This window comes from Jaculus jaculus, chromosome 10, assembly GCF_020740685.1.
Source record: "Jaculus jaculus isolate mJacJac1 chromosome 10, mJacJac1.mat.Y.cur, whole genome shotgun sequence".
NCBI classification, from domain to species: Eukaryota; Metazoa; Chordata; class Mammalia; order Rodentia; family Dipodidae; genus Jaculus; species Jaculus jaculus.
This window is the reverse complement of record NC_059111.1, coordinates 102,160,843-102,186,376: the sequence shown is the minus strand read 5'-3', so window position 1 is coordinate 102,186,376 and position 25,534 is coordinate 102,160,843. Positions and strand designations below refer to the sequence as shown.

The window sequence follows — 25,534 nt, the reverse complement described above, 5'->3', positions numbered from 1 at the left end:
TCTGTCCTTGCCATTCCCTGAGCAGGTATTGAGGATGCTGGCTGTGAAGAAAGGGCAGGCCAGGGGACACAATGACAGGAAAGACAAAGGCTGCAGGACTCTTGGGGGTTCCTCGAGGACACAGAATTCTCCAAACAAGGAAGGGCTGCCAGCCACCTCAGACTGCACTGGAGGCCGTGAAGAGAATCATGTGGGGATTGGATTCCAGTGATAATACTTAGCATAGCCATTGAAATGCCACAGCAGTGCCAGCCAGCCTTCTCTGGCCACGGGTAATCGGATTCTGTCATATCCAGAGCATTAAACCAGACAACTGATCTGAACAGTGGCATTTGCTAAGTTCATCTCCGGAGGCCACCTGTCCTCCCTCCACCGGACAATTGTACTGTCTTGTCCCTCTCCAGCCCTGGAAATGGCAGGGGTATGTGAATGAGGGGAACAGCCCACAGGGCTACCGGCCTCACCACTGCTACCCACCGGGAGTGGGTCACCAGGACTGAAGGAAGCAGTAATGCTGCTGGACAGACAGGCCTGGGTGACTGAGGACACAGAGTCCAGCTCCAGAAGTTCTGCTGTCTCCCAGGGGAGGGAGGAGGAAGAGGAGCCCGCGAGACCTCCCCCCATCCGAGCCACAGTCAGAACCTAATCACAACTGACTTCCGTGTATGTGTATGGAAAAGTTCACTTTTCAAAAACCATCACATTGGTGCCAGGCATGGTGGCACACACCTTTAAACCCAGCACTCAGCAGGCAGAAGTAGGAGGATCACCATGAGTTTGAGGCCACCCTGAGACTACATAGTGAATTCTAGAACAGCGTGGACTAGAGTGAGACCCTACCTCAAAAAAAAAAAAAAAAATTACATTGTTTCCAACCAAACTGAACTTTTCCTGTAGAAAGCTGGTCTTCTTAGACAATGGTTGGTGACCAGACCACATTAAAATTCCCCAAAATTATATAATCCAAAAATAAATTATATAACCTAAGATTAACCAAAGTACAAATGTTCACAACAAACAAGTTCCCCCCCCCTCTTACACACACACACACACACACACACACACCTCCCAAAGAAAAATCAAAATGTTTTCCTTGGGAAAAAATTATCTAAGATTTTAAAATTACAGAATGTAAGCTATTACGATCAAATGATAAATTAGAAATCAAATGAATCTCTTTGATCTCATATAGAGTCTTAAAGCACGCGGCACTCTCAAAATGAGAAATCAGTTTTTGGCTTTTTTTTTTTTTTTTCTTCTTCAGTGAAAGGGACTGAACCATAGTCCTAAGCACGTTCGTTAGGCAAGTAATCTATTGCTGAGCTAATCCCCAGCCCAAAAATTCAGGTTTGGGATTTTTGATTCCATCTTCAAAGTTGATTGCAGGAGTCTGCTAGTATTTAATCACTTCCACTGTATTTCAGAAGAGGCTTTTGTGCCTGTTTCCCATCTGATGTCATCAAAACCTGACCTCTGAAAATTAACATGGACGTGTACCATGTTCTGCCATCACGCCAGCATAACCCCTTACGCTTAGTACCAACTTCAATTGTGACAGATGTTCACTTGCCCTCTGGCTTAAAATAGCTGTCATGGATGTCAGACGTGGCAAATGCTCTCTGCCAGCCTAACAGCCCATTAGGCAACTTTTGTGAAAGAGGCAAATGAATCTGTCACCAAAGGGGAGCTTCTCCCACCACCACGGGCTGGAGACCTCCCCGTGCATCAATCACAGAGGTGGCTTTGAGCAGCTAAACATAGAACTGCGCGCCCAGCCCAAGCCGCAGAAGCCGCAGGCCAGGCTTGACAGAGCCGTGCGGTTGGGAGAATGAGCGCCCTGGAGACACACAGGGCTCAAAAAGGACCCCACAAAGCGGGTCTCAGTCTCGGCGGGGGGCCGTGTGACCTACTTCCAAGGATGTCGTGAGGGGTAATCTCTTTAAGTTCTACCCACTGACTGTGGACAGAGCCAGAAGCACTCTGGCAGGTTCCCCTTGAAGTGTGGCTGTGTAATTTACACTGAAATCATTTGCCTTCTGGCTGGGGGGAAAAAAAAATCCACAAACTATTTGGACTGCTTGAAGCAACTCTGCTATGTTGTAATGATCACATCGCCTCATAAATTTATTTGCTTGGTAAATGGCTCTCAAATGCCCACCCTTCTCTACCCCCACACTCCAGGTCCTTAAAGAAGCTTCCTGTGGCTTTGGTGTCTGTTATGGTTAAGGGGTTGTCATCTTGATCTGTTTAGTAATCCACAGAAATCTCTTTCGGGTAGGTCTCCGAGGTTGTTTCCAGGAAGGATTAAACTGAAGAAGTTCTTCCCCCAGAGTGAGCCCTTCCCGCAAAGAGAGTGGACCCTCTCAGAGGGGGACTTTATATAAGGAAGCTCTGGGTGAAAAGAGCCCTTCCTTCCTCCCACTTGGCTGCTGGAGCTGCTCACTGCCTTCCAGCGTGGACTGAAGACCATGCGGACTGAAGACCCGTGTGGATCCAAACCCAGCGGCTCCTCGGGAAGCCTCCAGGCTTTCAGTGCCGGATCGGGACTGCGGAGGCATCTGGCCACGTGGACTGAACAGCTACGGGGTTCCTTGATTCTCAGGCCTGCCTCTGCTTTTGGACTACTGTAAACTAGTCCAATAAATTCCCTTTTTAATATGATTCATTCTAGCAGTTCTGTTCCTCTAGAGAACCCTAATACAGTATCCACAATGTACCTGGTATACAGACAAACTCAGTAATTTTGGTTGGACCGAGTGCATTTGAATTGGAATTGAAATGCCAATCGCTTTTTCTCCTCTTGGATTCTGAATCCCATTTTGAGCCCCATTATCTGCTGTACCTAAGCGGTTAATCAACAAGATGTGGGCGTCCTTTCAAGTGACTATACTAGACCAATCCATTGTGGGAAGCCAGTAATTATCATCATATACTTCTGTATTTGGGTCCACCCAAAAGAAATTAATAACTCTGATTATTAAAGTCTCTAAGGCAAATTTCACATTAAAATTAAATGCACATGTGATACACTTGGATCAAAGTCTAGCACAGGGGAACACTTTGAACATTAACTCTCTGTCCCCATGTACTCCTTAGTGTCTGTAATAATGGACCAAGGCTTACAGGGACAATATTCTGGCTCTTAGGACCACCAGCTGGCACCTGCTCTGACATCTCAGGCCAGAGCACAGACTAACCATCTGTGGACACCCAGGTTGGTTTGTTTGTTGTTGTTGTTTTCCTGAAACCAATGAATGGTTGCTCTGTTTAATTTTACATGTCTTTTTCCACTTCTCCACTCCCCACCCCAAGCTGTGATTGGTTAATTAAAGTCAATCCAAAAAACTGGACTATACCTAATGGGCCCCATCCAGGCAAAGAGTAACCAGGTAATAGTAAAAAGAAGAAACATGTTGTAGCCTGATGATCTGTAATTCAAAATTCATCAACTAAGGGTTGGAGAGATGGCTTGGCAGTTAAGACACTTGCCTGCAAAGCAAAGGACCCAGGTTTGATTCCCCAGGACCCACATAAGCCAGATGCACAAGGTGGCGCATGCATCTGGAGTTTGTTTGCAGCAGTTGGAGGCCCTGGCGTGCCCATTCACTCATACGCGCTCTCTCTCTCTCTCTCTCTCTCTCTCTCTCTTTCTCTCTCTCTCTCAAATAAATAAATAAGTAAAAACAAAATTCATCAACTAAGAGACCCCTTAACATCAGGAAAGAACGAAATAATACTCATCTGCAGATAGATGTAAACTGAATCTGAATCTTTCGCTGTTTGGTGAGAAAAAAAAAAAATGCAATAGGAACTCACGACAAATGCATCCAAAGAGCATGGTGTTTACTCACGGGAGGAATGGGTCAGCATGAAGAAGTGGACCAGCAGTGAGGGAGCACTCTTTTGCCACAGTAGATCCCCAGAAAATAGAAATTGTAAAAATATGCAACCAGCCCTGCTCATTAAGTCACCCTCTCATCATAATGTAAATCTCTAAGGATCCCCCCAGTCTGGACACAGATAATAAGTTCTTTTCTGAGTGAGCACACATGAGCCAAGGTTCCACAGTCTACAGCCGCGAGTATGGAAAAGATCTTCAGCTTCAGACAAGATTCGGGGCCTTAGTGACCCCCCGCCGACACACACACCCAAGTGTGAATTCCCAAAGCACTGCCACGTGCCACCATGGGCTGGTCTCACCTTTTACAAATGGCAACACAAGGGACTAGCAAATTGCTACAACAGTATTCCAAACAACTTGGAAACATGTTGGAACTAAATCCCAAGAGTAGATCGATCCCATCAGGTAGGTGAAATTTTAGATGCCTACCAAGAGAGTAAAATAAGATCACTGTCTAACTACTAGTGGTTTGGGCTGTATTTGGGATTAAAAAAAAAAAAGCAAATTTCATGGGCTGGAGAGATGGCTTAGCAGATAAGGCATTTGCCTGCAAAGCCTAAGGATCCAGGTTCTACTCCCCAGATGCACAAGTGATGCAAATGCAAGGTCATTCATGCACACAAGATGGCGCATGCGTCTGGAGTTCGACTGCAGTGGCTAGAAGCCCTGGTGTGCCAATTTTCTCTCTCTCTCTCTCTCATAAAAAAGGAGAAAAGGCCGGGCATGGTGGCTCACACCTTTAATCCCAGCACATGGGAGGCAGAGGTAGGAGGATCACCATGAGTTCAAGGCTGTCCTGAGACTCCATAGTGAATTCCAGGTCAGCCTGGGCTAGAGTGAGACCCTATCTCAAAATACCAAACCCCCCCCAAAAAAAAGAGGGGGTTGGAGGGAAAAAAAAAAGCAAATTCAACAAATCGATGACGCAATCAAAACCAACTGAGGCAATGATGACCCATCAATACTGGATCCATCTCAATGTCCCGAGCCCATCCAAAGGCCTCAGGAGACGCATTCAGCCCTCTGAGCCCTGCAGACGACCCCACAGCAGCATCCCAGGCAAAGAAAGGCAGGAGCACTTACGCAGGGCGTGCCACTCATCCTGACGAATGGTCTTCGTGATGTTGAACGTGAGGTTCCTGGGGATGGTTGCGGACGAGTAGTGGTACTTGATGTACGTGCACCGCTCAAGTTCTCCTGGAAAAGAGAGGCAGGACACCCAGGGTTAATGAGGTAGCGAGCTTGCCTGGGCCACTTCCGGGGTCCGCACTCCCATCCTGGAAAAAGAGACCTGTTTCCTGTCGGGTCTGAAGACACTTACAAGCAGGAAGTTTGACTCCGAAAGAGTTGGAGAGAGCCACAGTCAACCAGCATTGACTTGGATGGGGTCATGCAGAGGTACAGAGAGTAGACGATTAGAAGCTGGCTTTAAAAAAGTAACAGTGTGGCTGGAGAGATGGCTTAGCGGTTAAGCGCTTGCCTGTGAAGCCTAAGGACCCCGGTTCGAGGCTCTATTCCCCCACAAACGACCCACATTGGCCAGATGCACAAGGGGCATATGCGTCTGGAGTTCGTCTGCAGTGGCTGGAGGCCCTGGCGCGCCCATTCTCTCTCTGTCTCTCTCTGCCTCTTTCTCTGCCTATCACTTTCAAATAAATAAATGAACATAAAAAAAAATAAAAAAATAACAGTGGTACCCATGTTTGTCTAGCCTACTCCACAAAATCAACTTTCATGTTAAAAGAGGAGCTTGCAATCAAAGATGGTTATGGTTTCTACCCACAGGCCAGAGAGCAGATGTAGCCTTAATGATGTCATAGAGACTTTCAGCACACAGTCTTGTAGAAGGCTCCAACCCTTTCCTACCTCCAGCCTTCCATCCCCATCTCTGGACACAAGGTATGTAAAGCAATCTGCGTCTCTTTGAACCAGTCTCATCTTGGATGTTATGGTCAAAACCGAGGCCCAGTAAGATCTTTATGAGAAGTTGCCGTTAATTAGTCAAGTCAACAAACTATTCCTGTATCTTAAGCAGAGATTCTTAAAGTGTGGTCCCAAGAACAGTAGCATGAACTTCCCCTAAGAATGTGCTAGAAATGCAACGTCTAGGGCCCAATCCCAGCAAGGTAGAGTCTGGCTGAACCTTTTATGCCTTCCCAGTGATTCCACTGCTTATTTAAGTTTGAGAACTACTGCCTTGTAGCACCCAGCAGATCGCCCGTGTATTCATTCAAAAATCTACCACAAGGGCAAGTTTCAAAGGCAAGATCAGATTGAGAGCCCATCCCTTGTTACTTTTTAGTCTCTTGTAGGCCTTTCTGTTGACACTTGCTTATCGGAGGGATATTAAAACTCACTGTCAAGGCATTGTGAAGAATAAGGAAAGGAGTGATTTTTAAAGGTTAGGGGTTTTGAAATTTGGTTTTGCACCTGAATGGATTTGGATGGTAATCCATTTTGCACCCCGCTGATTTTCAATTTATAACTGGTGGCACCTGATGGAATTGTTTGACCCCTGGCCCACTGTCAGGAGGGAGCCTGGCAATTGGTGAAGTGCAATAATTTAGATAGTGCCTTGTGAAACTGATGCCTTATTGTAAATCATATTTGGAAAACTGCCCAGTTGCCAGTTACTGGCAGACATTCCTCTCACAGGACAGTCTCTACCCAAAGAGACAAAGTTTTGGAAAGGGGTGTGCAATCTTTTCCTGTATCTTGGGCTTTTCAGCTCCTCTGTCTCAATCCGCCTTAGCCTATAAACTTCCTATGACCTCTCACTTGTCCCAACAGCCCTATCCCTAACCCCGGCGCTTCTCTTCCTTACAAGGTCCTCCCTTGACTGACTAAACGTCTGGAAAACTAGTTAGGAAGACAGTCTACACTTCCTCAACTCAAACCCAGCCCTCACACCTGTACTCAAATTTTTAAATATATTTTATTCTTATGTATTTATTTAAGAGAGAGATAGGCACAGACAGACAGAGAGAAAGACAGACAGACAGACAGACAGAGAATGGGTGTGCCAGAGCTTCTAGCCACTGCAAATAAATTCCAAATGTATGTGCCACGTGCATCTGGCTTACTGGGTTCTGGGAAGTTGAACCTGGGTCCTCAGGCTTCACTGGTTTGATTCTTAAGCACCAAGCAATCTCATCAGCCCTATACTTGAATTTTATAATTTCCATTCATAGCAACCTGTCTCCTCTATTGCACAATATCATGCCCAATGTCACTTTCTCCCTGGGAGACTTTGTCTTCCTGGTCACCTAATTATGACCACTTGACTTCAGAAATGTCTGTGGAGAAAACCTCAGAGGAAGAGATGGGAAGAATGTCAAAGCCAAGGAGAAGTGCTGTGGAACCCTGGCTCCAGACGTGACGAAGCCATCGCACACATGAAGTGACAGCAGCTGTGGATGCCGGCACACAATCATGGATGGTGGGGGAGCTCATGAACCCCCACGCCCCTCTGAAGACCGATTGGCAATGAACAGTTTGGGGGAAGGGACAGACATTTTCTTGAGTGGTGTAGCCACGTTAAGTTGTGCGCGCTCCAGTAAATAATTTCCCACACATGCTCATGCCAGCCACTCTAATTAAACTCAGCGGGTCACCAAAAAAGTAAAAATGGGACAGGTTCGGAAGAAGGGGTTCAGCAGGAGTGAGAAGGAGATAAAAGGAAATGGAAAAAGGAAATGATCAAAATGCATTATATGCATGGATAAAATTGGCCAAAAAAAAAAAAAAATTCCGAGGAGGTGCTAGAAAGAATGTAACAGCCAAAAGATGGGGAAGAGTGTGTTGGACCCTGTCTTCCAGATGCAAAGTGGCCACTGCATTCATGACCTCACTGTCATTACCTGCCCAACAAGTGTGTGATATTGAGACCATCAACATGTCATAGATGGGGGTTGAGGGCAAAAAAAAAAAAAAAAATCAAAATAGAAGAGGAAATAGTTGGAAAGAAAAAAGGGATCAATGGAAAGGGAGTGGAAAGTGTGGAAAAAAGTAATGGGAGGGAATTATGATCAAAATACATTATTACGTATATGCATGAAAATTATCAACAAAAAAAGTCTAAAAGAATATCACCAGGAGTCTCTCCTCCCAGTCTCCACTTCCTCCTTGTTGGTTGTCTTTTTTTAAGCTTTTGAAAAAAATTTTATTTATTTGCAAGCAGAGAGAGAAGAGAGACAGGCAGAGAGAGAAGAGAGACTGACAGAGAGAGAATGGGCACACCAGGGCCTCTCGCCACTGCAAAGGAACTCTAGACACATGAGCACCTTGTGCATCTGGCTTACGTGGGTGCTGGGGAATCGAACTTGGGACCTAAGGCTTCATAGATAAACACTTTAACCGCTAAGCCATCTCTCCAGCCCCACTCTTGGCTGTCTTCATGCAGTCATGTACAACATAACATTTTAGTCAAAGCCAGGCCACACACAGGACAATGGTCCCTTACGGTGACAACACGTGCTGAGGTCACAGACATCTTAGATTGTGTGAGTGCAGAGTACACACAGGAACAAAACTGCGTAAGGAAAGATTTCTCAGGAAGTGTCTCCATCACTGGGTGATGTATGATGACATCGATGTGGACCAGCACACAACATCTGTATGGGGAACCAACTCATATTTGGTAGGCCAGTGGTTTACAGCTTCACCCATGCCATGGGGTACACAGGATGTATACGGGGCACTCTAGGGTAAATGCCCAGGATCCCTGAGAGTCAAAGGAACCAGCATTTCTTCCACACCTGAATCCATTCCCTGGGTTTTGTACTTGTCCCAACTGTAAGAAACTGTTAGGGACACAGTCCCGTTTAACCCATTATACAGACCCACCAAGAGACACTGCTACTACCATCTCCAATACATAAATGAAAAGTGCAAAGGGACGGGGCGGAGAAAGGGACAAAAGAGAATAACCTTATGGGAATATAACCAGCTTAGAGCATGTTCATATCTCAAAGGTCTCTACAAAAACTATTTTTTTTAAAAAAAAAAGAAAATTAAGGGCTGGAGAGGTGGCTTAGTGGTTAAGGCATTTGTCTGCAAAGCCAAAGGACCCAGGTTTGATTCCCCAGGGCCCACGTGAGTCAGATGTACATGGTAGTGCATGCATCTGGAGTTCGTTTGCAGGGGCTGGAGGACCTGACGTGCCCATTTCTCCCTCTCTCTCTCTCTCCCCTCTCTTGCTCAAATAAATACATACATAAATAAATTAAATATGTTTTTAAAAAAAGATTAAACAACTTGCCAAGGAAATCCAGGGTTGCCTAACCACAGCCTCCTTCTACTTGGCCACCCTCCTTTTGGTGCACATATCCCACAAATGGGATGTGACTCTGTCATCCTGTGCTCAGAAACCACCATGGGCCTCTTTCCCACATGGGAGCAGCCCCACATTCTTCAAACAAAAGGTCCAGCCCCTTTCCAGCTGTCCTCAGCCCCAGTCTTCACCCACATGAGGCTCCAGTGGGCAAACACAGAATATGTGGCATCCTGTCTCCATGATACCTACTCTTATCCCTGCCTGCCTCTCCAATGGCACCAGCTGGTCCTAGGAGGAGACTCACGTGACAGCCCCTCGGCAAAGCCTTCCCTGCACCCAGGATGACACCCAGCAACGGTACCCTCTCATGCTGCTCCCTCCCCCCACCCCCCTGCTCCCCTGAGCCTCCCTCCTCAGGCTGCGAAGACGCCATGGGCTGTGATTTATCTGTTTACACGCCTCACTCCCAACTAGATTATGGGTTTCTCAAGGGCAGGGACACTGCCTTATCCATTCATCTTTATCTTCCCAGCCCCCAGCTCAAGGTAATACCAGGTGCTTTGAGGCAAGGTGTGGGTACTATGAAGCACCTTTTGTAAGACCACAAGGGACAGAGTCTTGCTTCCTCTAATACATGCAGGGAGTTTGAATGATTGAGGCAGATTAAAATGGGACCAATAAAAGGAGATGATTGTTGCAGAATTCTATGACAGTATATGAGTCTTCCTCGTCTGGACAGTGTAAGGAGAGGCTTGTCAGTTACAGTGAGGTGAAAGAAAACCACATGTCAGAGCCCCACCATACTTCCAAAATAACCCAGAGGACATCTAGGCCAATGGTTTGGGGGAGAAAAGGAGAGTGAAGGGTGTAGAAGAGAAAGAGCAGAGGAAGATACAAAGAGTAGAAGGTTAGAGGGCTGGGGAGATGGCTCAGCAGTTAGGGCACTTGCCTGCGAAGCCTAATGACCCCGATTCAATTTCCCAGTACCCACATAAAGCCAGATACACAACTTGGTGCATGTATCTGGAATTCATTTGCAGTGGCTAAAAATCCTGGCGTGCCCTCTCTCTCTCTTTTGCTCTCTCTCTCTCTCCCTCAAATAAATAAATAGGGGCTAGAGAAATGGCTTAGTGGTTAAGGTGCTTGTCTGCAAAGCCTAAGGACCCAGGTTCGATTCCCCAGGACCCACGTAAGCCAGATGCACAAGGTGGCACATGTGTCTGGAGTTCATTTGCAGTGACTAGAGGCCCTGGCGCGCCCATTCTCTCTCTGTCTGCATCTTCTCTCTCTTTCCCTCCCTTTCCCAGAAATAAATAGAGTACAAGGTTAAAACAAAAACTATCCTCAGCCATCTATCATCTGGGGGTGTAGTTGGGCAGCCCCTCCCAGATGCTGAAACCCAACTGCTGCTCTGCTTACCAAACTCGCCACTCTGGTCGGGCGGGGGTGCAGAGCTTCCCTTGCCAGAAGGGTTCCCTTTATCCAATTTGCACAACCAAAATGCCATATGGTAACTGGGCAGATGACTCAGCAGTTAAAGGTGCTTGCTTGCAAAGTGTGCTGGCCTAGGTTCAATTTTCCTAGCCAGGGGAATTGTAGAGCAGGATGCAAAAAGTGGTACAAATGTCTAGCATTTGGGTGTAGTAGCAAGCGGCTCTGGCGTGCGCGCACACACACGCACACACACTCACAAACACGCACATGCGCAATTTTTAAATGTCATACGAACTCATAGCAGCCATACATGTAATAATTTCAAAATCAAACAAAACATTCCCCGACACAGCCTTAGGGCACAAAACTATCATTGGTGATGATATTAATGCATGTCGCTCATGTCTGAGAAAAAAACAAAAAACGCCTGATTTCTTAGCTGAGGTCAGGTGCTCTGGGCCTCAAAACACAAACCAAACAAGTTGCCATGGGTTACCAGAGACCTGAAGCCCAGACCCACATTCTCGGTCTTTCCATGAGCAGTCCACCAGCTCACGAGGGAAGGTGACACCCTCCCAGCAAGAGCAAGAAGCTAAGGACCAGGCAATGCAGGTGGCGGTCAGAGAGCCTGTCTGGAGAAGCAGAAGACCCCCCCCTCACCACCAAGTCCCCTGCCGGAGGGCCTTGCTGTTTGCTTTGCCTTGGGGATTGCAGGCATCCTGCCTTTGACAGCAATTAAGTTTGAAAGATTCAAATATTGCCTGAGAAGAAAGGCAAAATATTTATCCATGTGTCTGCAGGTCCTGTCAGTGTGCAGGGCTTTCATAAATACAGGCACCATCTGGGCACTCAGTACGTGTGCCCAGAACGTGGGTTTCCCAGTGAAAACAGGTTTCCCTAAAACAAGCGCTGCAGAGGGGCTACCTGGAAGGCAATGAGGAAGCTAGGGGACCTCACAGCGAGGCGAGAGCAAACCCGTCCTCACCCCCAGCAGCCCAGAGCCTCAGCCTCCCCTCAGAAGCCAGGGATAAGTGAGATCTGCTGGGTGAGGCTCAAGGGGCAGCCCTCTCCCACGCCACACTCATGCTCCGCCTTCTGAGCTATAACCCGCCCACCTGCATGTTGGGGTTCCAACAAGCACAGGCCGGACCCCCCAATGCGATGACTGAAGAGTGGTTTTTAAAAAATAGTATTTTATTTTTATTTATTTATTTGAGACAGAGACTCATATGCCACGTTGTGCATCTAGCTTATGTGGGTCCTGGGGACTAGAACCTGGGTCTTTTGGCTTTGCATGCAAGTACCCTAAACACTAAGCCATAAAGAGAGTTTTTTAAAAGGACCGTTCGGCCCAATAGCACATGAATATGCACATGTATGCAAACACACAATTTAAAAATGAGCAAACGATAAACAAAAAATATTTTTAAAAACAGGAGGGGCTGGGGAGATGGTTTAGCGATTAAGCTCCTGCCTGTGAAGCCTAAGGACCCCGGTTCAAGGCTCAATTCCCCAGTACCCACATAAGCCAGATGCACAAGGGGGCGCACGCATCTGGAGTTCATTTGCAGTGGCTGAAGGCCCTGGTGCACCCATTCTCTCTCTCTCTTTGTTTCTTTCTCTCTCCATCACTCTCTCTGCCTCTTTCTCTATCTGTTGCTCTCAAATAAATAAATATAAATAAACAAAAAAAAATTAAATTAGCAAATGACTTAGACAGTTTACCAAAGAAGATATTTAAATAAAAAAGGCTCAACACCACTAATCATCAGGGAAATGCAAATCAAAATCACAATGTGATATCACCTTACACCTGTTAAGATAACTGCTATTAAAAAAGGAAGCCGGGCATGGTGGCACACACTTTTAATCACAACACATGGGAGGCAGAGGCAGGGGGATCACCGTGAGTTTGAGGCCACCCTGAGAATACATAGTGAATTCCAGGTCAGCCTGAGCTAGAGTGAGACCCTACCTCGAAAAACCAAAAAAAAAAAAAAAAAAGGGAAGAGGGCTGGGGAGATGGCTTAGTGGTTAAGGCATTTACCTGCAAAGCCAAAGGACCCAGGTTCGATTCCCCAGGACCCACATTAGCCAGATGCACAAAGGGGTACACACATCTAGAATTTGTTTGCAGTGGCTGGAGGTCCTGGCATGCCCATTCTCTCTCTCCCTCTCCCTCTGTCAACTAACTAACTAAATAAATAAATAGAAATATTGGGGAAAAAAGGAAAGATAAGTGTTGGTGAAGAGGTAGAAAAAACAGAAACCCTTCCACGTTAATAGTGGGCATATTAATTGGTACAGCTGTTATGGAAAACAGTATGGAGCTTCCTCAGAAAAATTAAAGACAGAACTATGGTATGATCTCTCTTGTAGATAAATATCCAAATGAATTGATATGGGTATCCCCCCAAAAAATTGTGCTCCTGTAGTTTATTCTGCCATCATTCATGATAGCCAGGGAAGAGAGCAGACTGCAGATCCATCGATGGCTGAGTGGATAAAGAAACCTTGGTGCATTACTACAATGAACTATCATTCCGCCTTAAAGAGAGAAATATTAGCATTGGTGACAACATGGAGGACCCAAATACCGCATGCTTCCACTTACATGAAGGATCTAAAATGGCCAAATCGTGGAAGCTGACGATGGTTGCTAGGGACTAGGGTTGGCAGTGAGGTACGAGACTTCACGTATGCTACATGCATAAGCTCTAGATTTTTCCATACAACATAATGCTTCCAGCTAACAACACTCTATTGCACACCCAAAACTCTGTTGAGAAGGTAAATCATGTAAAATATTCTTACCTCAGTTCAGAAAAGGGGTGGGGCTGGAGAGATGGCTCAGGGATCAAGGTAACTTCCTGTAAAGCCTAAGGACCCGGGCTTGATTCCCTAGGACCCACATAAAGCCAGGCGCACAAGGTGGCACATGCATCTGGAGTTCGTTTTCAGTGGCTAGAGGCTCTGGGGCACCCATTTGCTTTCTCTATCTGTATCTTTCTCTCTCTCCCATAAATAGGAAAGAAAGAAAGAAAGAAGGAAGGAAGGAAGGAAGGAAGGAAGGAAGGAAGGAAGGAAGGAAGGAAGGAAGGAAGGAAGGAAGGAAGGAAGGAAATAAATCATTTTTTTTTTTAAGTTAGGAAAGACAATTTACACAGCTAAAAGCAGGAGATAGAGAAAGAAGCCGGGTGTGGTGATGCGCACAGACCTTTAATCCCAGCACTCGGGAGGCAGAGACAGAGGATGGCTGTTTGAGGCTAGCCTGGGACTACAGAGTGAGTTCTAGGTCAGCCTGGGCTAGAGTGAGACTCTACTTGAAAAAAAAAAACAAAAGAGAGAGAGAGAGAGAGTAAAAGGGATCTGGGCCTGGCAATCGTGAAGCTGACAGAACCCAAGGGTGTAAGGACAGAGGAAGGAGCTATGACTGACCAGCACTTGCAGAGGGTGGCCATGTGGAATGAGGGTCTCACCCCAGCCTGGGGTGACATGACAGGAAAGAAACATTCAAACTTCAGGGTCCTTCCAGTTCCTCTCAGTAGTTTAGCCCAAATGGAAGCTCAGCGGCAGAAGGGGGCACAGAGGAGGTGTTGGGGGGTCGGTGTGGAAGGCAGAAAGGAACGAGCTGGAAGGGGAGGCCAGAGCTCCATACACATTGTCCACTAGCTCAGTCTTTTTGGTCTGGGCCCTGTCAAAAGGGAGGACACCCCTTTTCCAGTGGGTGCTGGGAGCTCGCTGAAGCGTGCCCGTTGAAGCTACTGCAATCGCTGGACTCCCAGAGAGCCTGAGGAATGAGGAGCAAGGCGCTGTGGGATCCAGCTCTAGTTGCATTCAGAGATGCCAGACGCATATCACAGAGTTGCCAAAATTCACTTTGTGGGTGGGCATCTGGTCCGGGTTAGGGCTAGGGTTAGTGGGCAACAGTGAACCCAAGTAGCTCAGGCAGAATGTTTGCCTGGCATGCACAAAGCTTCAGGTTCAACCAGGCATGGCGGTAACACCTGTAATGCCAGCCCTTAAGAGGTAGAGGCAGGAGTGTCCAAACTTCAAGGTCATCTTCAGCCACATAGGAAGTTTGAGACCAGCCTTGGCTACATAAGACCCTGTCTCAGAAAAAGAAAGAAAAAAGAGACTGCTGGGTGTGGTGGTGCAAACCTTTAATCCAGGCACTCAGGAACAGAGGTAGGAGGATCAACATGAGTTCGAGGCCAGCCTGGGACTATAGAGTGAGTTCCAGGTCAGCCTGAGCTAGAGTGAGACCCTCCCTTGGGGGGAAAAAAAAAAGCAACAAAAAAAATCTATCCTGGGCTGGAGAGTTGGCTTAGCGGTTAAAGCGCGTGCCTGCAAAGCCTGAGGACCCAGGTTCGATTCTCTAGGTCCCACATAAGCCAGATGCACATGGTGGCACATGCGTCTGGAGTTCGTTTGCAGTGATTAGAGGCCCTGGCATGACTATTCTCTCCCCCCTCCCCTGTCTCTAATAAATAAACAAAAAGAAATAACTCTTGGGCTGGAGAGATGGCTTAGCGGTTAAGCGCTTGCCTGTGAAGCCCAAGGACCCCGGTTCAAGGCTCAACTCCCCAGGACCCACGTTAGCCAGATGCACAAGGGGGCGCACGCGTCTGGAGTTTGTTTGCAGTAGCTGGAGGCCCTGGCACGCCCACTCTCACTGTGTCTTTCTCTGCCTCTTTCTCGCTCTGTCTGTCGCTCTCAAATAAATAAATAAAAATAAGCAAAAAAATATTTTAAAAAAAGAAATAACTCTTTAAAAAATTACAAAAAGTATCTATCCTGTGCCTACCACATACTGCTTTACTGTCTCCATGTTGGCACAAAAGCCCCAAAGGGGATATTTTTGCTTGATGGGAAAAAGCCAACTGAGTGTTTAGGCAGTGAGCTCCCTCCCTGGACCCCCAGCCCCCAACAGGTGGGAGCTGGCCAGGATGCAAACTACAGTCCCTCAGCCAAGCCGCCCTGACAGGCCAGCTAGGACCAGAGCCTGCCTGCCTGGAGGAAGACCCTTTGGAAACAGGGATTCTCTGCTCAGCCACAGCCTTGCACATGGAACTTAACACATCCACTGACAAAGGAAGAAGGAGGACTGGAGGGATGGCTTAGCGGTGAAGGCATTTGCCTGCAGAGCCAAAGGACCCCGGTTCGAGGCTCAATTCCCCAGGACCCACGTAAGCCAGATGCACAAAGGGGTACACGCTTCTGGAGTTGGTTTGCAGTGGCTGGAGGCCCTGGTGCTTCCATTCTCTCGGTGTGTGTGTGTGTGTGTGTGTGTGTGTGTGTGTGTGTGTGTGTCTCAAATAAATAAATAAAAGTAAAAAGTATTTTTTAAAAAGGAAGAGAGAAAAGGACGATGAAGATAGGATGGAAGAAGCAACAGCCTGCCTTACATATTATATTGCTCCTACCACAGAGCCCAAACCTTCTGGGTTCTCCTGCAATAGACCCTGCCCTGGCCGCGGCAGAGTCAGCCCCGCGCGGCTTCCTCTCTGCCTCACCCTCTGGACGGATGGTTCTGAGTCACCTGTCTAGCCTGACGCCTGGCTAGTGCTCTGTGCTTAATAAAGGAAGATTAAATAGAAAGGATATACAGTACATGGGGGGGGGAGGAAAGTCAACAACAACAAAAATAATGAAGCCAGTTAAGAGTTTTAGGATTTGGAATTCGTCTCTTCTTTGAAGAGCATTTTCTCAAAAGAAAATTTTTTTTTTTAATTTCATTTTAGCAGGGAGAGAAAGTGGCAGTATTTTCCTCCAGCAGATTAGGAAAGCTATTTCTCAGATATCTGAGCATTCTGTTGAATTCTCTGGGAGCCCACATGGAGGTTGGGGTTTAATCACATTAAAGGTTTGAAGTTGGAGGCTATGAGAGGGACCAAGGTCACTATAGGGCTAAGGCTGGAGAGCCCTACCACCCCATCAGGCAACGTGTACAAACTACAGAGAGGAGGGATGGGCAAGACCCACCTTAGACAGCCCCCCCACCCCCCGACCAACACCACCGGCAAAAGCGCTCCTCAAGAGACAGCTCTCCGCAAAAGCTCATCAGAGGAACTCCGCACCGCTTCCCCCAGGTCTCCTCTTTAGCACATTCTGCTCCTCCCAGATGTTCCCAGATGTTCAAGACTTGCAAGGCTTACAGCTGCTGCAGGCCCAAGCCAGAAGGTTTTTCTTCTCTTCTTACTGAGTGAAGAAAAGCGTTTGCTATGTTCTTCTTTTTTTTTTTTAATTTTTTAAATTTTTTATTTATTTATTTGAGAGTGACAGACACAGAGAGAAAGACAGATAGAGGGAGAGAGAGAGAATGGGCGCACCAGGGCTTCCAGCCTCTGCAAACGAACTCCAGACGCGTGCGCCCCCTTGTGCATCTGGCTAACGTGGGACCTGGGGAACCGAGCCTTGAACCGGGGTCCTTAGGCTTCACAGGCAAGCGCTTAACCGCTAAGCCATCTCTCCAGCCCTTTGTTCTTCTTTTTAATGCCTTCAGACTCATTTCATTTTGTATGCTTCGGGGTTCTTTTTGTGTGTGCTCGTGGTATCGGCATGGCCTTTTAATGTTGCTTCATATGCACTGCATTGACGGAATCCTAAATATTTAATTCCGTTCCATTCTGTGTTACATTACTGTTGATCAAGAGCAGTGTTCGGGGTCCCTCCTGATTACATACACCAAATTCCATTTTCCAAAACCACCGTCTCCCCACCTGCTCCCTGCCAGGTTTCTGACCCTTCACACGACTCCCCTTAACGTTTCCTGCTGGCTACTATTCTAACACAGTGATATGTGCTTATTTGTATACGAATCGTGTGGTTCTAGCTCTAGAAAAAGCTTTGAGATAGAGGGGTTTATGTTTTACAACTTTCTACTCTTTGAGGGTCAAATTGGTATTTGGGGTATCCTCAGTCATTTTAATAATAGCTTCTGAGGTGCTGGACGATGTCTCAGTGGGTGAGGAGCTTGCTATGCAAGCAGAGGACTTAAGTTTGTATTCCCAGCACCCACATTAAAAAAAAAAAAAAAAAAAAAAAAAAAAAAACAGGTATGGCAGCAACACACCAATGTGGTCCCACTGCTGCACAGTCAGAGGCAGGAGGTGTCTCAGCGCCTGCTGGCTAGCCAGTCTAACTGGATCACTGAGCTCCAGGTTCAGTGCAACATGCTGTCTCTAAAAATAAGGTGGGGAACAATTAGGCAAGACATCGATTATTGACCTCTTGCCTCCACAAACACATTCAAACACGTGCATGCTTGATGGTTTGAATTAGGTGCCCCCCCATAAACTCATGTGTGCTGAATGTTTAATCCCCTTCTCTAGAGGGGGTGTGTTATGGAGAGCAGGCTTATGGGTGTTATAGCCAGCTTCCCCTCGCCAATGTTTCGCATACTCTCCCGCTGCTATTGACCACCTGATGTTGGCCAGGTGGTGACGTCCACCCTCTGCCCATGCCATGTTTTCCCCCTGCCATCATGGAGCTTCCCCCTCAAGTCTGTAAGCCAAAACAAACCCTTTCCTCCCACAAACTGCTTTCGGTCGGGTGCTTTGTGCCAACAATGTGAAGCTAGCTGCAACAGTAATTAGTGCTGAGAAGTGGGGTTGTTATTGCTAGAAAGCTGACTGTGTGGCTTTTGGTCTTTTGGAGCTGATTTGCAGGAGCAATGTGGAGGGATTTGAAACCTCGGTCTGAGACACCTTAAAGTGCTGTAAGCACAGCTTGATGGAGTCTGGTCAGAGTTGAATGACCCGAATGCAGAAAGAGCTTTGGACGGTGAAGTTTGACTGATGAGGAGGAGAAAGAAACAGTATGTGTGAGAGGCTTGCTATGCTCTGCCTACCTGTGTCCTGAGAACTTGTGTGAGGGTTGCTTTGCATAGAAATGGGCTGGTGTGAGCAAATGGATACGGAACAGAAAGAAATGGAAGCTCTGGGCTCAAGGCAATGGGTTCAGCTGCAATTGCTTGAAAGAATACAACATTGAGACTGGGCCAGATGATCTACATTGGGGCAGCAAAAAGAACTCATACTCTTTTTGAAAGTAAGAGGCTTGAACGCTGAAGGAGTGTCCTGCTCTTCAAAGTTGAATTTATTTCCTCCCTGGATTAACAAGTTGGCAGCCCACCTGGTACTATGGAGTATAAAAAACACAGGAAAGAGAGGGTCACTGGATTTGCAAATGCACTTCTGTTTTTTGGAAACGGCCATAGGCAGCATAAAGCATGGTTGGAGGAAGTCCCTGCATGGACATCCATTGGAGCCATGAGGATGAACTGTGGGTTGCAGTGGAGATGCCAGGACTGCTAAGGAGAGCTGCTGACTTGGAATATATTGTTCCCCAAGCTGTAAGGAGCCCAGCTGGAGGAGGATGGAACTTGGGCTCCAGGGACTCTTGACTGGTTAGAATTACTGGATTTAGAGACTTGTCATTGGTTGAAGTTGTCAGACTTGGAGTTGCAGAATTTGATGTTTGTTTTGCTGTTTGTTTTAAACATTGTATTGGTTCAATCTTTCCTTGCTATGCCCTCTTTTGCAGTGTGAATATTTATTTTATACCATCATGGTGTTTTTCTGGTATTACAACTCAGTTAAGTAAGACCCTGCACTATGGGGATGTATGAATAGCACTGGGATTAATCAAAAACTATGGGGCCTGAGCTGGAGAGATGGCTTAGCGGTTAAGTGCTTGCCTGTGAAGCCTAAGGACCCCAGTTCGAGGCTCGATTCCCCAGGACCCACGTTAGCCAGATGCACAAGGGGGCGCATGCATCTGGAGTTTGTTTGCAGTAGCTGGAGACTCTGGCACATCCTCCCTCCCTCTCTCCCTCTCTCTCTCTCTCTCTCTCTCTCTCTCTCTCTCTCTCTCTCTCTCTCTCTCTCTCTCTTTGTCATTCTCGAATAAATAAATAAAAATAAGCAAAAAAATTAAATAAAAACTATGGGGGCTTTTAAAGTTGGACTGAATGTGTTGCATTCTACATCGTGCATGGTTATCAGTTTATGGGGGTCAGGGGGAGAATTTGGTGGTCTGAATTAGGTGGTCCTCATAAGCTTATGTGTTCAAAATTCTTGATTCCCAGCTGATCATAATTTGGGAATTGGAGTATCCCGGAGGAGGTGTGTTGTTGGGGGCAGGCTTATGGATGTTATAGCCAGCTTCCCCTTGCCAGTGTTTGGCACTCTCTCCTGTTACTGTTGTCCACCTGATGTTGGCCAGGAGGTGATGTCCACCCTCTGCTCATGCCATTCCTTCTCCCGCTATCAAGGAGCTTCCCCTCGAGTCTATAAACCAAAATGAACACTTTCTTACCATAAACTGCTTTTGGTCAGGTGCTACCTGGAACACGTGCTCACCCACTCATACATGCACCCACACACATATGAACACACATGTACACAGGCACACTATACACACACAATAGCTGCAGCTGATCAAATGCATTCCGTGTTAGGTAATGTGCAAAGTACAAAAGTTAAATACTACTGTCTTCCCACTCCATAGACGAGGGCATGAAAGTTTAGAGAGACGAGCGCACAGCTGCCAAATGGAAAAACTGGCATTCAAGCCTACCCAGCACGCTCTTCAGCACCACATGGCCTCACGTGTGGAAAGAAATTGTGGGGAAAAAAAATCAAGCTCTTGTGAAAGAAAGTGGGAGACCTTCCAAGATTTTATATTGCCTTTCACATAAGGCAAAACTTTTCCATTTGCAGGGGAAAGCTTCCACAGATTCTGCTGCTCTTATATCAGAGCAAGGCAAAATGTTTGCTTCCACGGCACCCGTAATGGGCTGGAGAGAAGCTAGCTCGGGCGCAGCCTAGAAGCGCAGGCGTGGAGGGCTGAAAGCGTGAAGCTTAACCACAGCTCCGTCTCCACCCACAGAACCGCAGGAGTCTTTGGGCAAGTTGCTCCATCTCGTAGGGCCTCCACTTCTCTCTCCATCTGCAGAACACAGATAATAATGGCCCTCGGCTCGTAAGATTGATGAGGAATAAATGAGATAACCCGTGTAAAACGTGCTCTGTAGCAAGCATTCAATAAAGGCTCGCGTCATCTATTAGTGATGCCTCTGGAAACACACATCCCATTCTCATACAACAGCCCATGAATATTTAAAGACAGCTCTCGTGCGACTCCCCACTCTAAATCTCCCTTCCTTCAGCTGAAGACGTCCAAGCTCTCCAAACCAAATCGCAAAGCTCATCGCCACACTGGTCACCAGAGTGAAGAATCTCCCCCCAATGCCACACATCGTACTGGACAGTTGTCCCCACAAATGCTAGAATGAGTCCCTGGTCCAGATGGCATCGTTCTAATGATGCAGCCTTGTAAGAAACCTTGTTACAGGGCTGGTTACCCAGAAAGACATGCCAAGACCGTTTCCTCCAATGACTCTAAGCCAATTCCATCCCACTGCATGCTTGGGCAACTGTTTTTCCTCAATTTTTTTTTGGTTACTTTTTATATTTCGGTTTATTACCTCAATTTAGGATCTTCTGTTTGTTCTAGTCCCTGGAGAAATTTTTGGATCATGATCTTGTCATTCTACAAATTAGGAGTTACTCCCACACACTTTATCAGCAAGCCATCCCTCCAAACTATCTCTAAAAGCCCTCATCCAAACTATCTCTAAAATCCTCCCACACGGTGATGTTCAGGGGAGCTTTGCCCAAACACACCCACAAACTCTCCACGGGAGCAGAAAGCAATTCATTACTGGAGAGATTTTTGGATGAGACCAGTCAGACTGACATGTGTCTGACTTCTGACCTGCCTCACCCAAGCAGGCCCACTCCGCCATCTCATCTGCCATCCTGAGAGACCTTGCCCACCCTGACCAACGTGTCTGAGAACTGGACCCCAAAAAGGAGGCATAGCTTGCTCCATCTTTCCGCATCACATCTTCCTTGCTGTGCACTCCCCTACCATCTCCTTGTTAACCACTTAGGGGACAAGGGAGATAGCTCAATGGATAAAAGGGCTTGCTGCAAAGTGAGATTACCTGAGTTCAGATCTCCGGACCCCTCACAAAAGCCAGTAGTGAATGTCTGTCATCCCAGCCCTCCCACAGTAAGATGGCAGGCGAACATAGGAGAATTCCCCCCCGAAGCTCGTGAGCCAACCAGCAGGATGTACGCAGCGGTGAAGAGCAAAGAGACCCTGTCTCCAGCAGGGTGGAAGGTGAGGACTGACACCCAAAGTGGCCCTGTGACCGCCACATGTGCACCATGACACATGCACCTGCCCTCACACACACAGAGACAGAGAGAGAGAGGGAGAGGGAGAGAAAAGATAAGTAGTAATACATAGCAATAGGGGCTGGACAGATGGCTTAGTGGTTAAGGCATTTGCCTGCAAAGCCAAAGGATCATGGTTGGCTTCTCCAAGACCCACATAAGCCACATGCACAAGGGGGCACATGCATCTGGAGTTCTTTATTTAGTTATTTATTTATTTATTTATTTATTTATTTATTTATTTATTTGAGAGCGACAGACACAGAGAGAAAGACAGATAGAGGGAGAGAGAGAGAGAATGGGCGCGCCAGGGCTTCCAGCCTCTGCAAACGAACTCCAGACGCGTGCGCCCCCTTGTGCATCTGGCTAACGTGGGACCTGGGGAACCGAGCCTCGAACCAGGGTCCTTAGGCTTCACAGGCAAGCGCTTAACTGCTAAGCCATCTCTCCAGCCCCATCTGGAGTTCTTTTGCAGTGGCTGGAGGCCCTGGCGTGCACATTCTCTCTCTGCCTCTCCTTTTCTCTGCCTCCCCCCCCCCACTCAAATAAATAAAATAAAGTTTTAAAATGTTTAAAAAATAGTAATAGCCACTTTAGACAGGTTTCCAGAGCTCCCTTTCCTCAGCTACAGGTCTGTATCCACAGAAACCACCAGTCTCCACCTTCTTTGAAACTTTGGACCTAGGGTACCTGGCTTCAGACTCCCATCATCTTGGATGTCACAACTCCACGGACCTATATAATGTCTCCCCCATAAAAAGGGCGCCCCCCAAATGGAGAGACCTCTTGTCATGCTCCACTCTGCCCCTTCACATCATCTGGTCACCAACTAAGAAACAAAAAGGTAGCTCACCACTAGGTGACCACTTAGGGGCCTCTCTCACGACACCCAATGACGCCACAAGCCACAGTTTCTGTTCCTCCAGCTTCTCCCTCCATTGCCAGCTATGTTCTTTCCATCGCTTTCTCCAGACACCCTCTTCCTTGACTAGAGATTGTAGCATCTAACATTCTATGACTTTCTGTGCTAAAGGTCACCTCGTTTTGGGTGTGAGCTGTGACCTTTTTAATCCTAACTTCTTCGTTCCTGGATGCCGAATGCCTTCCCCACTTCCTGTGCTGCATCTTTTCACAGGTTTTAAATAAGACTTTTTTTTAAATGTCATTACACAGTCGCTTCCTGACGAAAGGCAATAAAGAATGAGCTGTCACTGTGATTGCCCCCTCGTCCCTGCTGGCCGCCTGGCTCCCCATTTTGCTCATGTATTTTCCAGCTTGAGACAGACATCATGGGAAAGAACGAAAAGGTGAAGTATGGCTTTAAATTACCATTTGGGGTGTAGTAAATAATCTGCTCCCTTATTCCCATCACATCCCTAATAACCTTCCAGAAAGTTCAGAACCGCAAGCTGCCTCTGTCCTGACCACAGCTCCCTCCCACCAGCACATAGACACCCAGGGCAGGAGTCTGCAGTTCCTCCAGGTACAGTTTCGGCTGGTGGAAAGATCATCCATCTCCGGCCTCTGACAGACAAACGAGGTGAGAAGGAGACCAGATGTGGTTTTTCATGGAAAACAGTGAGCTCATGCTTTCTCTCCAGGGGCCAGGAAGTGGAGACAGATCTGAAGGTGGGGAGGCAGGCAGGAATGATGAAGGATGGGCCTGCAAGAGGGGGGAAGCCAGCCGGGCACTTTTTTCATGTCACTTCTGATAAGAATCCCCAGTTCTCAGGCTAGAGGGAGACATCCATTTTCTTTAGATTAAGGATTCTGCATGGGGCAGTTGTTCTGAAGGGGAGGGACGGCGAGAAGATAAACAGAGTTAGAAATTCATCATTCCCGCTTCTTCAAGACCAAAGTGAACGTGACCATTCATGAGTCACCAGAATTGCAGATGCCAGGACAGAGGTGGGTTCACCATCCTCTGCCAGCGCTCCCTCTGGGCATGGGGTCAAGATCTGATGGAGGAAGTGTGGGCCAGCTTTGCTCACAGGGCATCTGCCTCCCTCAGGTAGGCACCTCCAATAGGCCAATGGGTAGAGTCAGATGAAAAGAAGACAACCGTGGCTGGAGAAACGGCTTGGCAGTTAAGGCGTTTGCCTGCAAAGCCAAAGGTCCCAGGTTCAACTCCCCAGGACCCACGTAAGCCAGATGCACAAAGTGGCACATGCGTCTGGAGTTCATTTGCAGTGGCTGGAGGCCCTGGCATTCCCATTCTCTAAATAAATAAATAAGTAAAATATATTTTAAAAAGAAAAAGAAAAGAAGACAATTCAGACAGCTTCTCAGATGTTTTCAAGCAACTGAATACTTGGTTTCAACTAAAAGAGAAACAAAAACCTCCAATTACTGAGGGTTTTTTTTTTTCTACTTGTCATTTTTAAAGGGAGTTACAGGGCTGGAGAGATGGCTTAGTGATTAAATGCTTGCCTGTGAAGCCTAAGGACCCTGGTTCAAGGCTCAGTTTCCCCAGGACCCACGTTAGCCAGATGCACAAGGAGGCGCACGCATCCGGAGTTTGTTTGCAGTGGCTGGAGGCCCTGCCGCGCCCATTCTCTCTATCTGCCTCTTTCTCTGTCTATCGCTCTCAAATAAATAAATAAATGGGAGTTACATAATTCTGGTCTTCTCTTTTGCATGTGTATATTGTGTGGCATGCATGCTTGCATGTGTGGGCACACATGAGTGTACAGGTGCACACGCATGTGTTCATGCATGCATGTGAACACCAGAGGACAACTTCGTGTGTCATCCTTAGGTATGCCACCCACTTCTTTTTGAGCCACGGGCTCACCAGTTAGGTGAGACTGGCTGGCCACCAAGCTCCAGGTCCCTTTCACCCCTGCCTTTCCAGCACTGGGATTTCAGGCACATGGCACCCATACCCACCGCATTTACATGGGTTCTGGGGCTCAAGCTCAGGCACTTTTCTGACTGGGCTATATCTCCCTAGCCCTGATTTTTTTCTCTTCTTACCAGCTAATTTGGTGAGAGTACACATGTACACACCTGCATCTTGTGTGCTAAGGACAAAACTGGAAAGGACATGACTAAGTGAACCCAGCTGAGTGATTACTTTATTCTTCAACCTGTCGTGTGCCTCAGTTGAAAACTCAGTGGACAGTAGAGACATGGCTTAGTAGATAAGGCACTTGCCTGTGAAGCCTAAAGGACCCAGGTTCAAATCCCCAGTACCCATATAAGCCAGATGCCCAAGGTAGTGCATGTGTCTGGAGTTGTTGGCAGTGGCTAGAAGCCCTGGTGCGCCCATTCTCCCTCTCTCTCTCTCTCTCTCTCTCTCTCTCTCTCTCTCTCTCTCTCTCTGTCTGTCTTTTCTCTGTCTCAAATAAATAAATAAATAAATTTTTAAAATTAAAAAAAATCTTGATGAAAACCAAACATTACAAAAGCAAAGAAGTAAGGTCAAATAGATCACTTTTGTTTTGTTTGCAATACTACTTACAAAATTAATTATTTTAACATAAAAGTGTATGAATTCAAAGTCGTCACATCCTAATTACGTAGTTGCACTGGAAAACAGAAATGACAGTAGGAAAAGTAACTAATTCACTCTTTGCCCACTGTGTCCAGAAGTGTGATACAGGGCCAAGAACATAATGTGGGAGTCAGCGTGGCTGGGGTCAGATCTTGACCTTTCAGAATGTATGATCTTGC

General features: G+C 47.0%; 1 protein-coding gene across 1 annotated transcript in view; it reads right to left on the bottom strand.

The window, feature by feature from the left end:
• The window catches only part of Tmem178b (transmembrane protein 178B), a 434,230-nt gene that overhangs the window by 269,696 nt on the left and 139,000 nt on the right, over nucleotides 1-25,534 (bottom strand). The window contains exon 2 of the mRNA XM_004661164.2: nucleotides 4,985-5,098. Coding sequence (XP_004661221.1) covers nucleotides 4,985-5,098 — 114 coding nt within the window. The remainder of the gene's footprint in view (nucleotides 1-4,984; nucleotides 5,099-25,534) is intronic.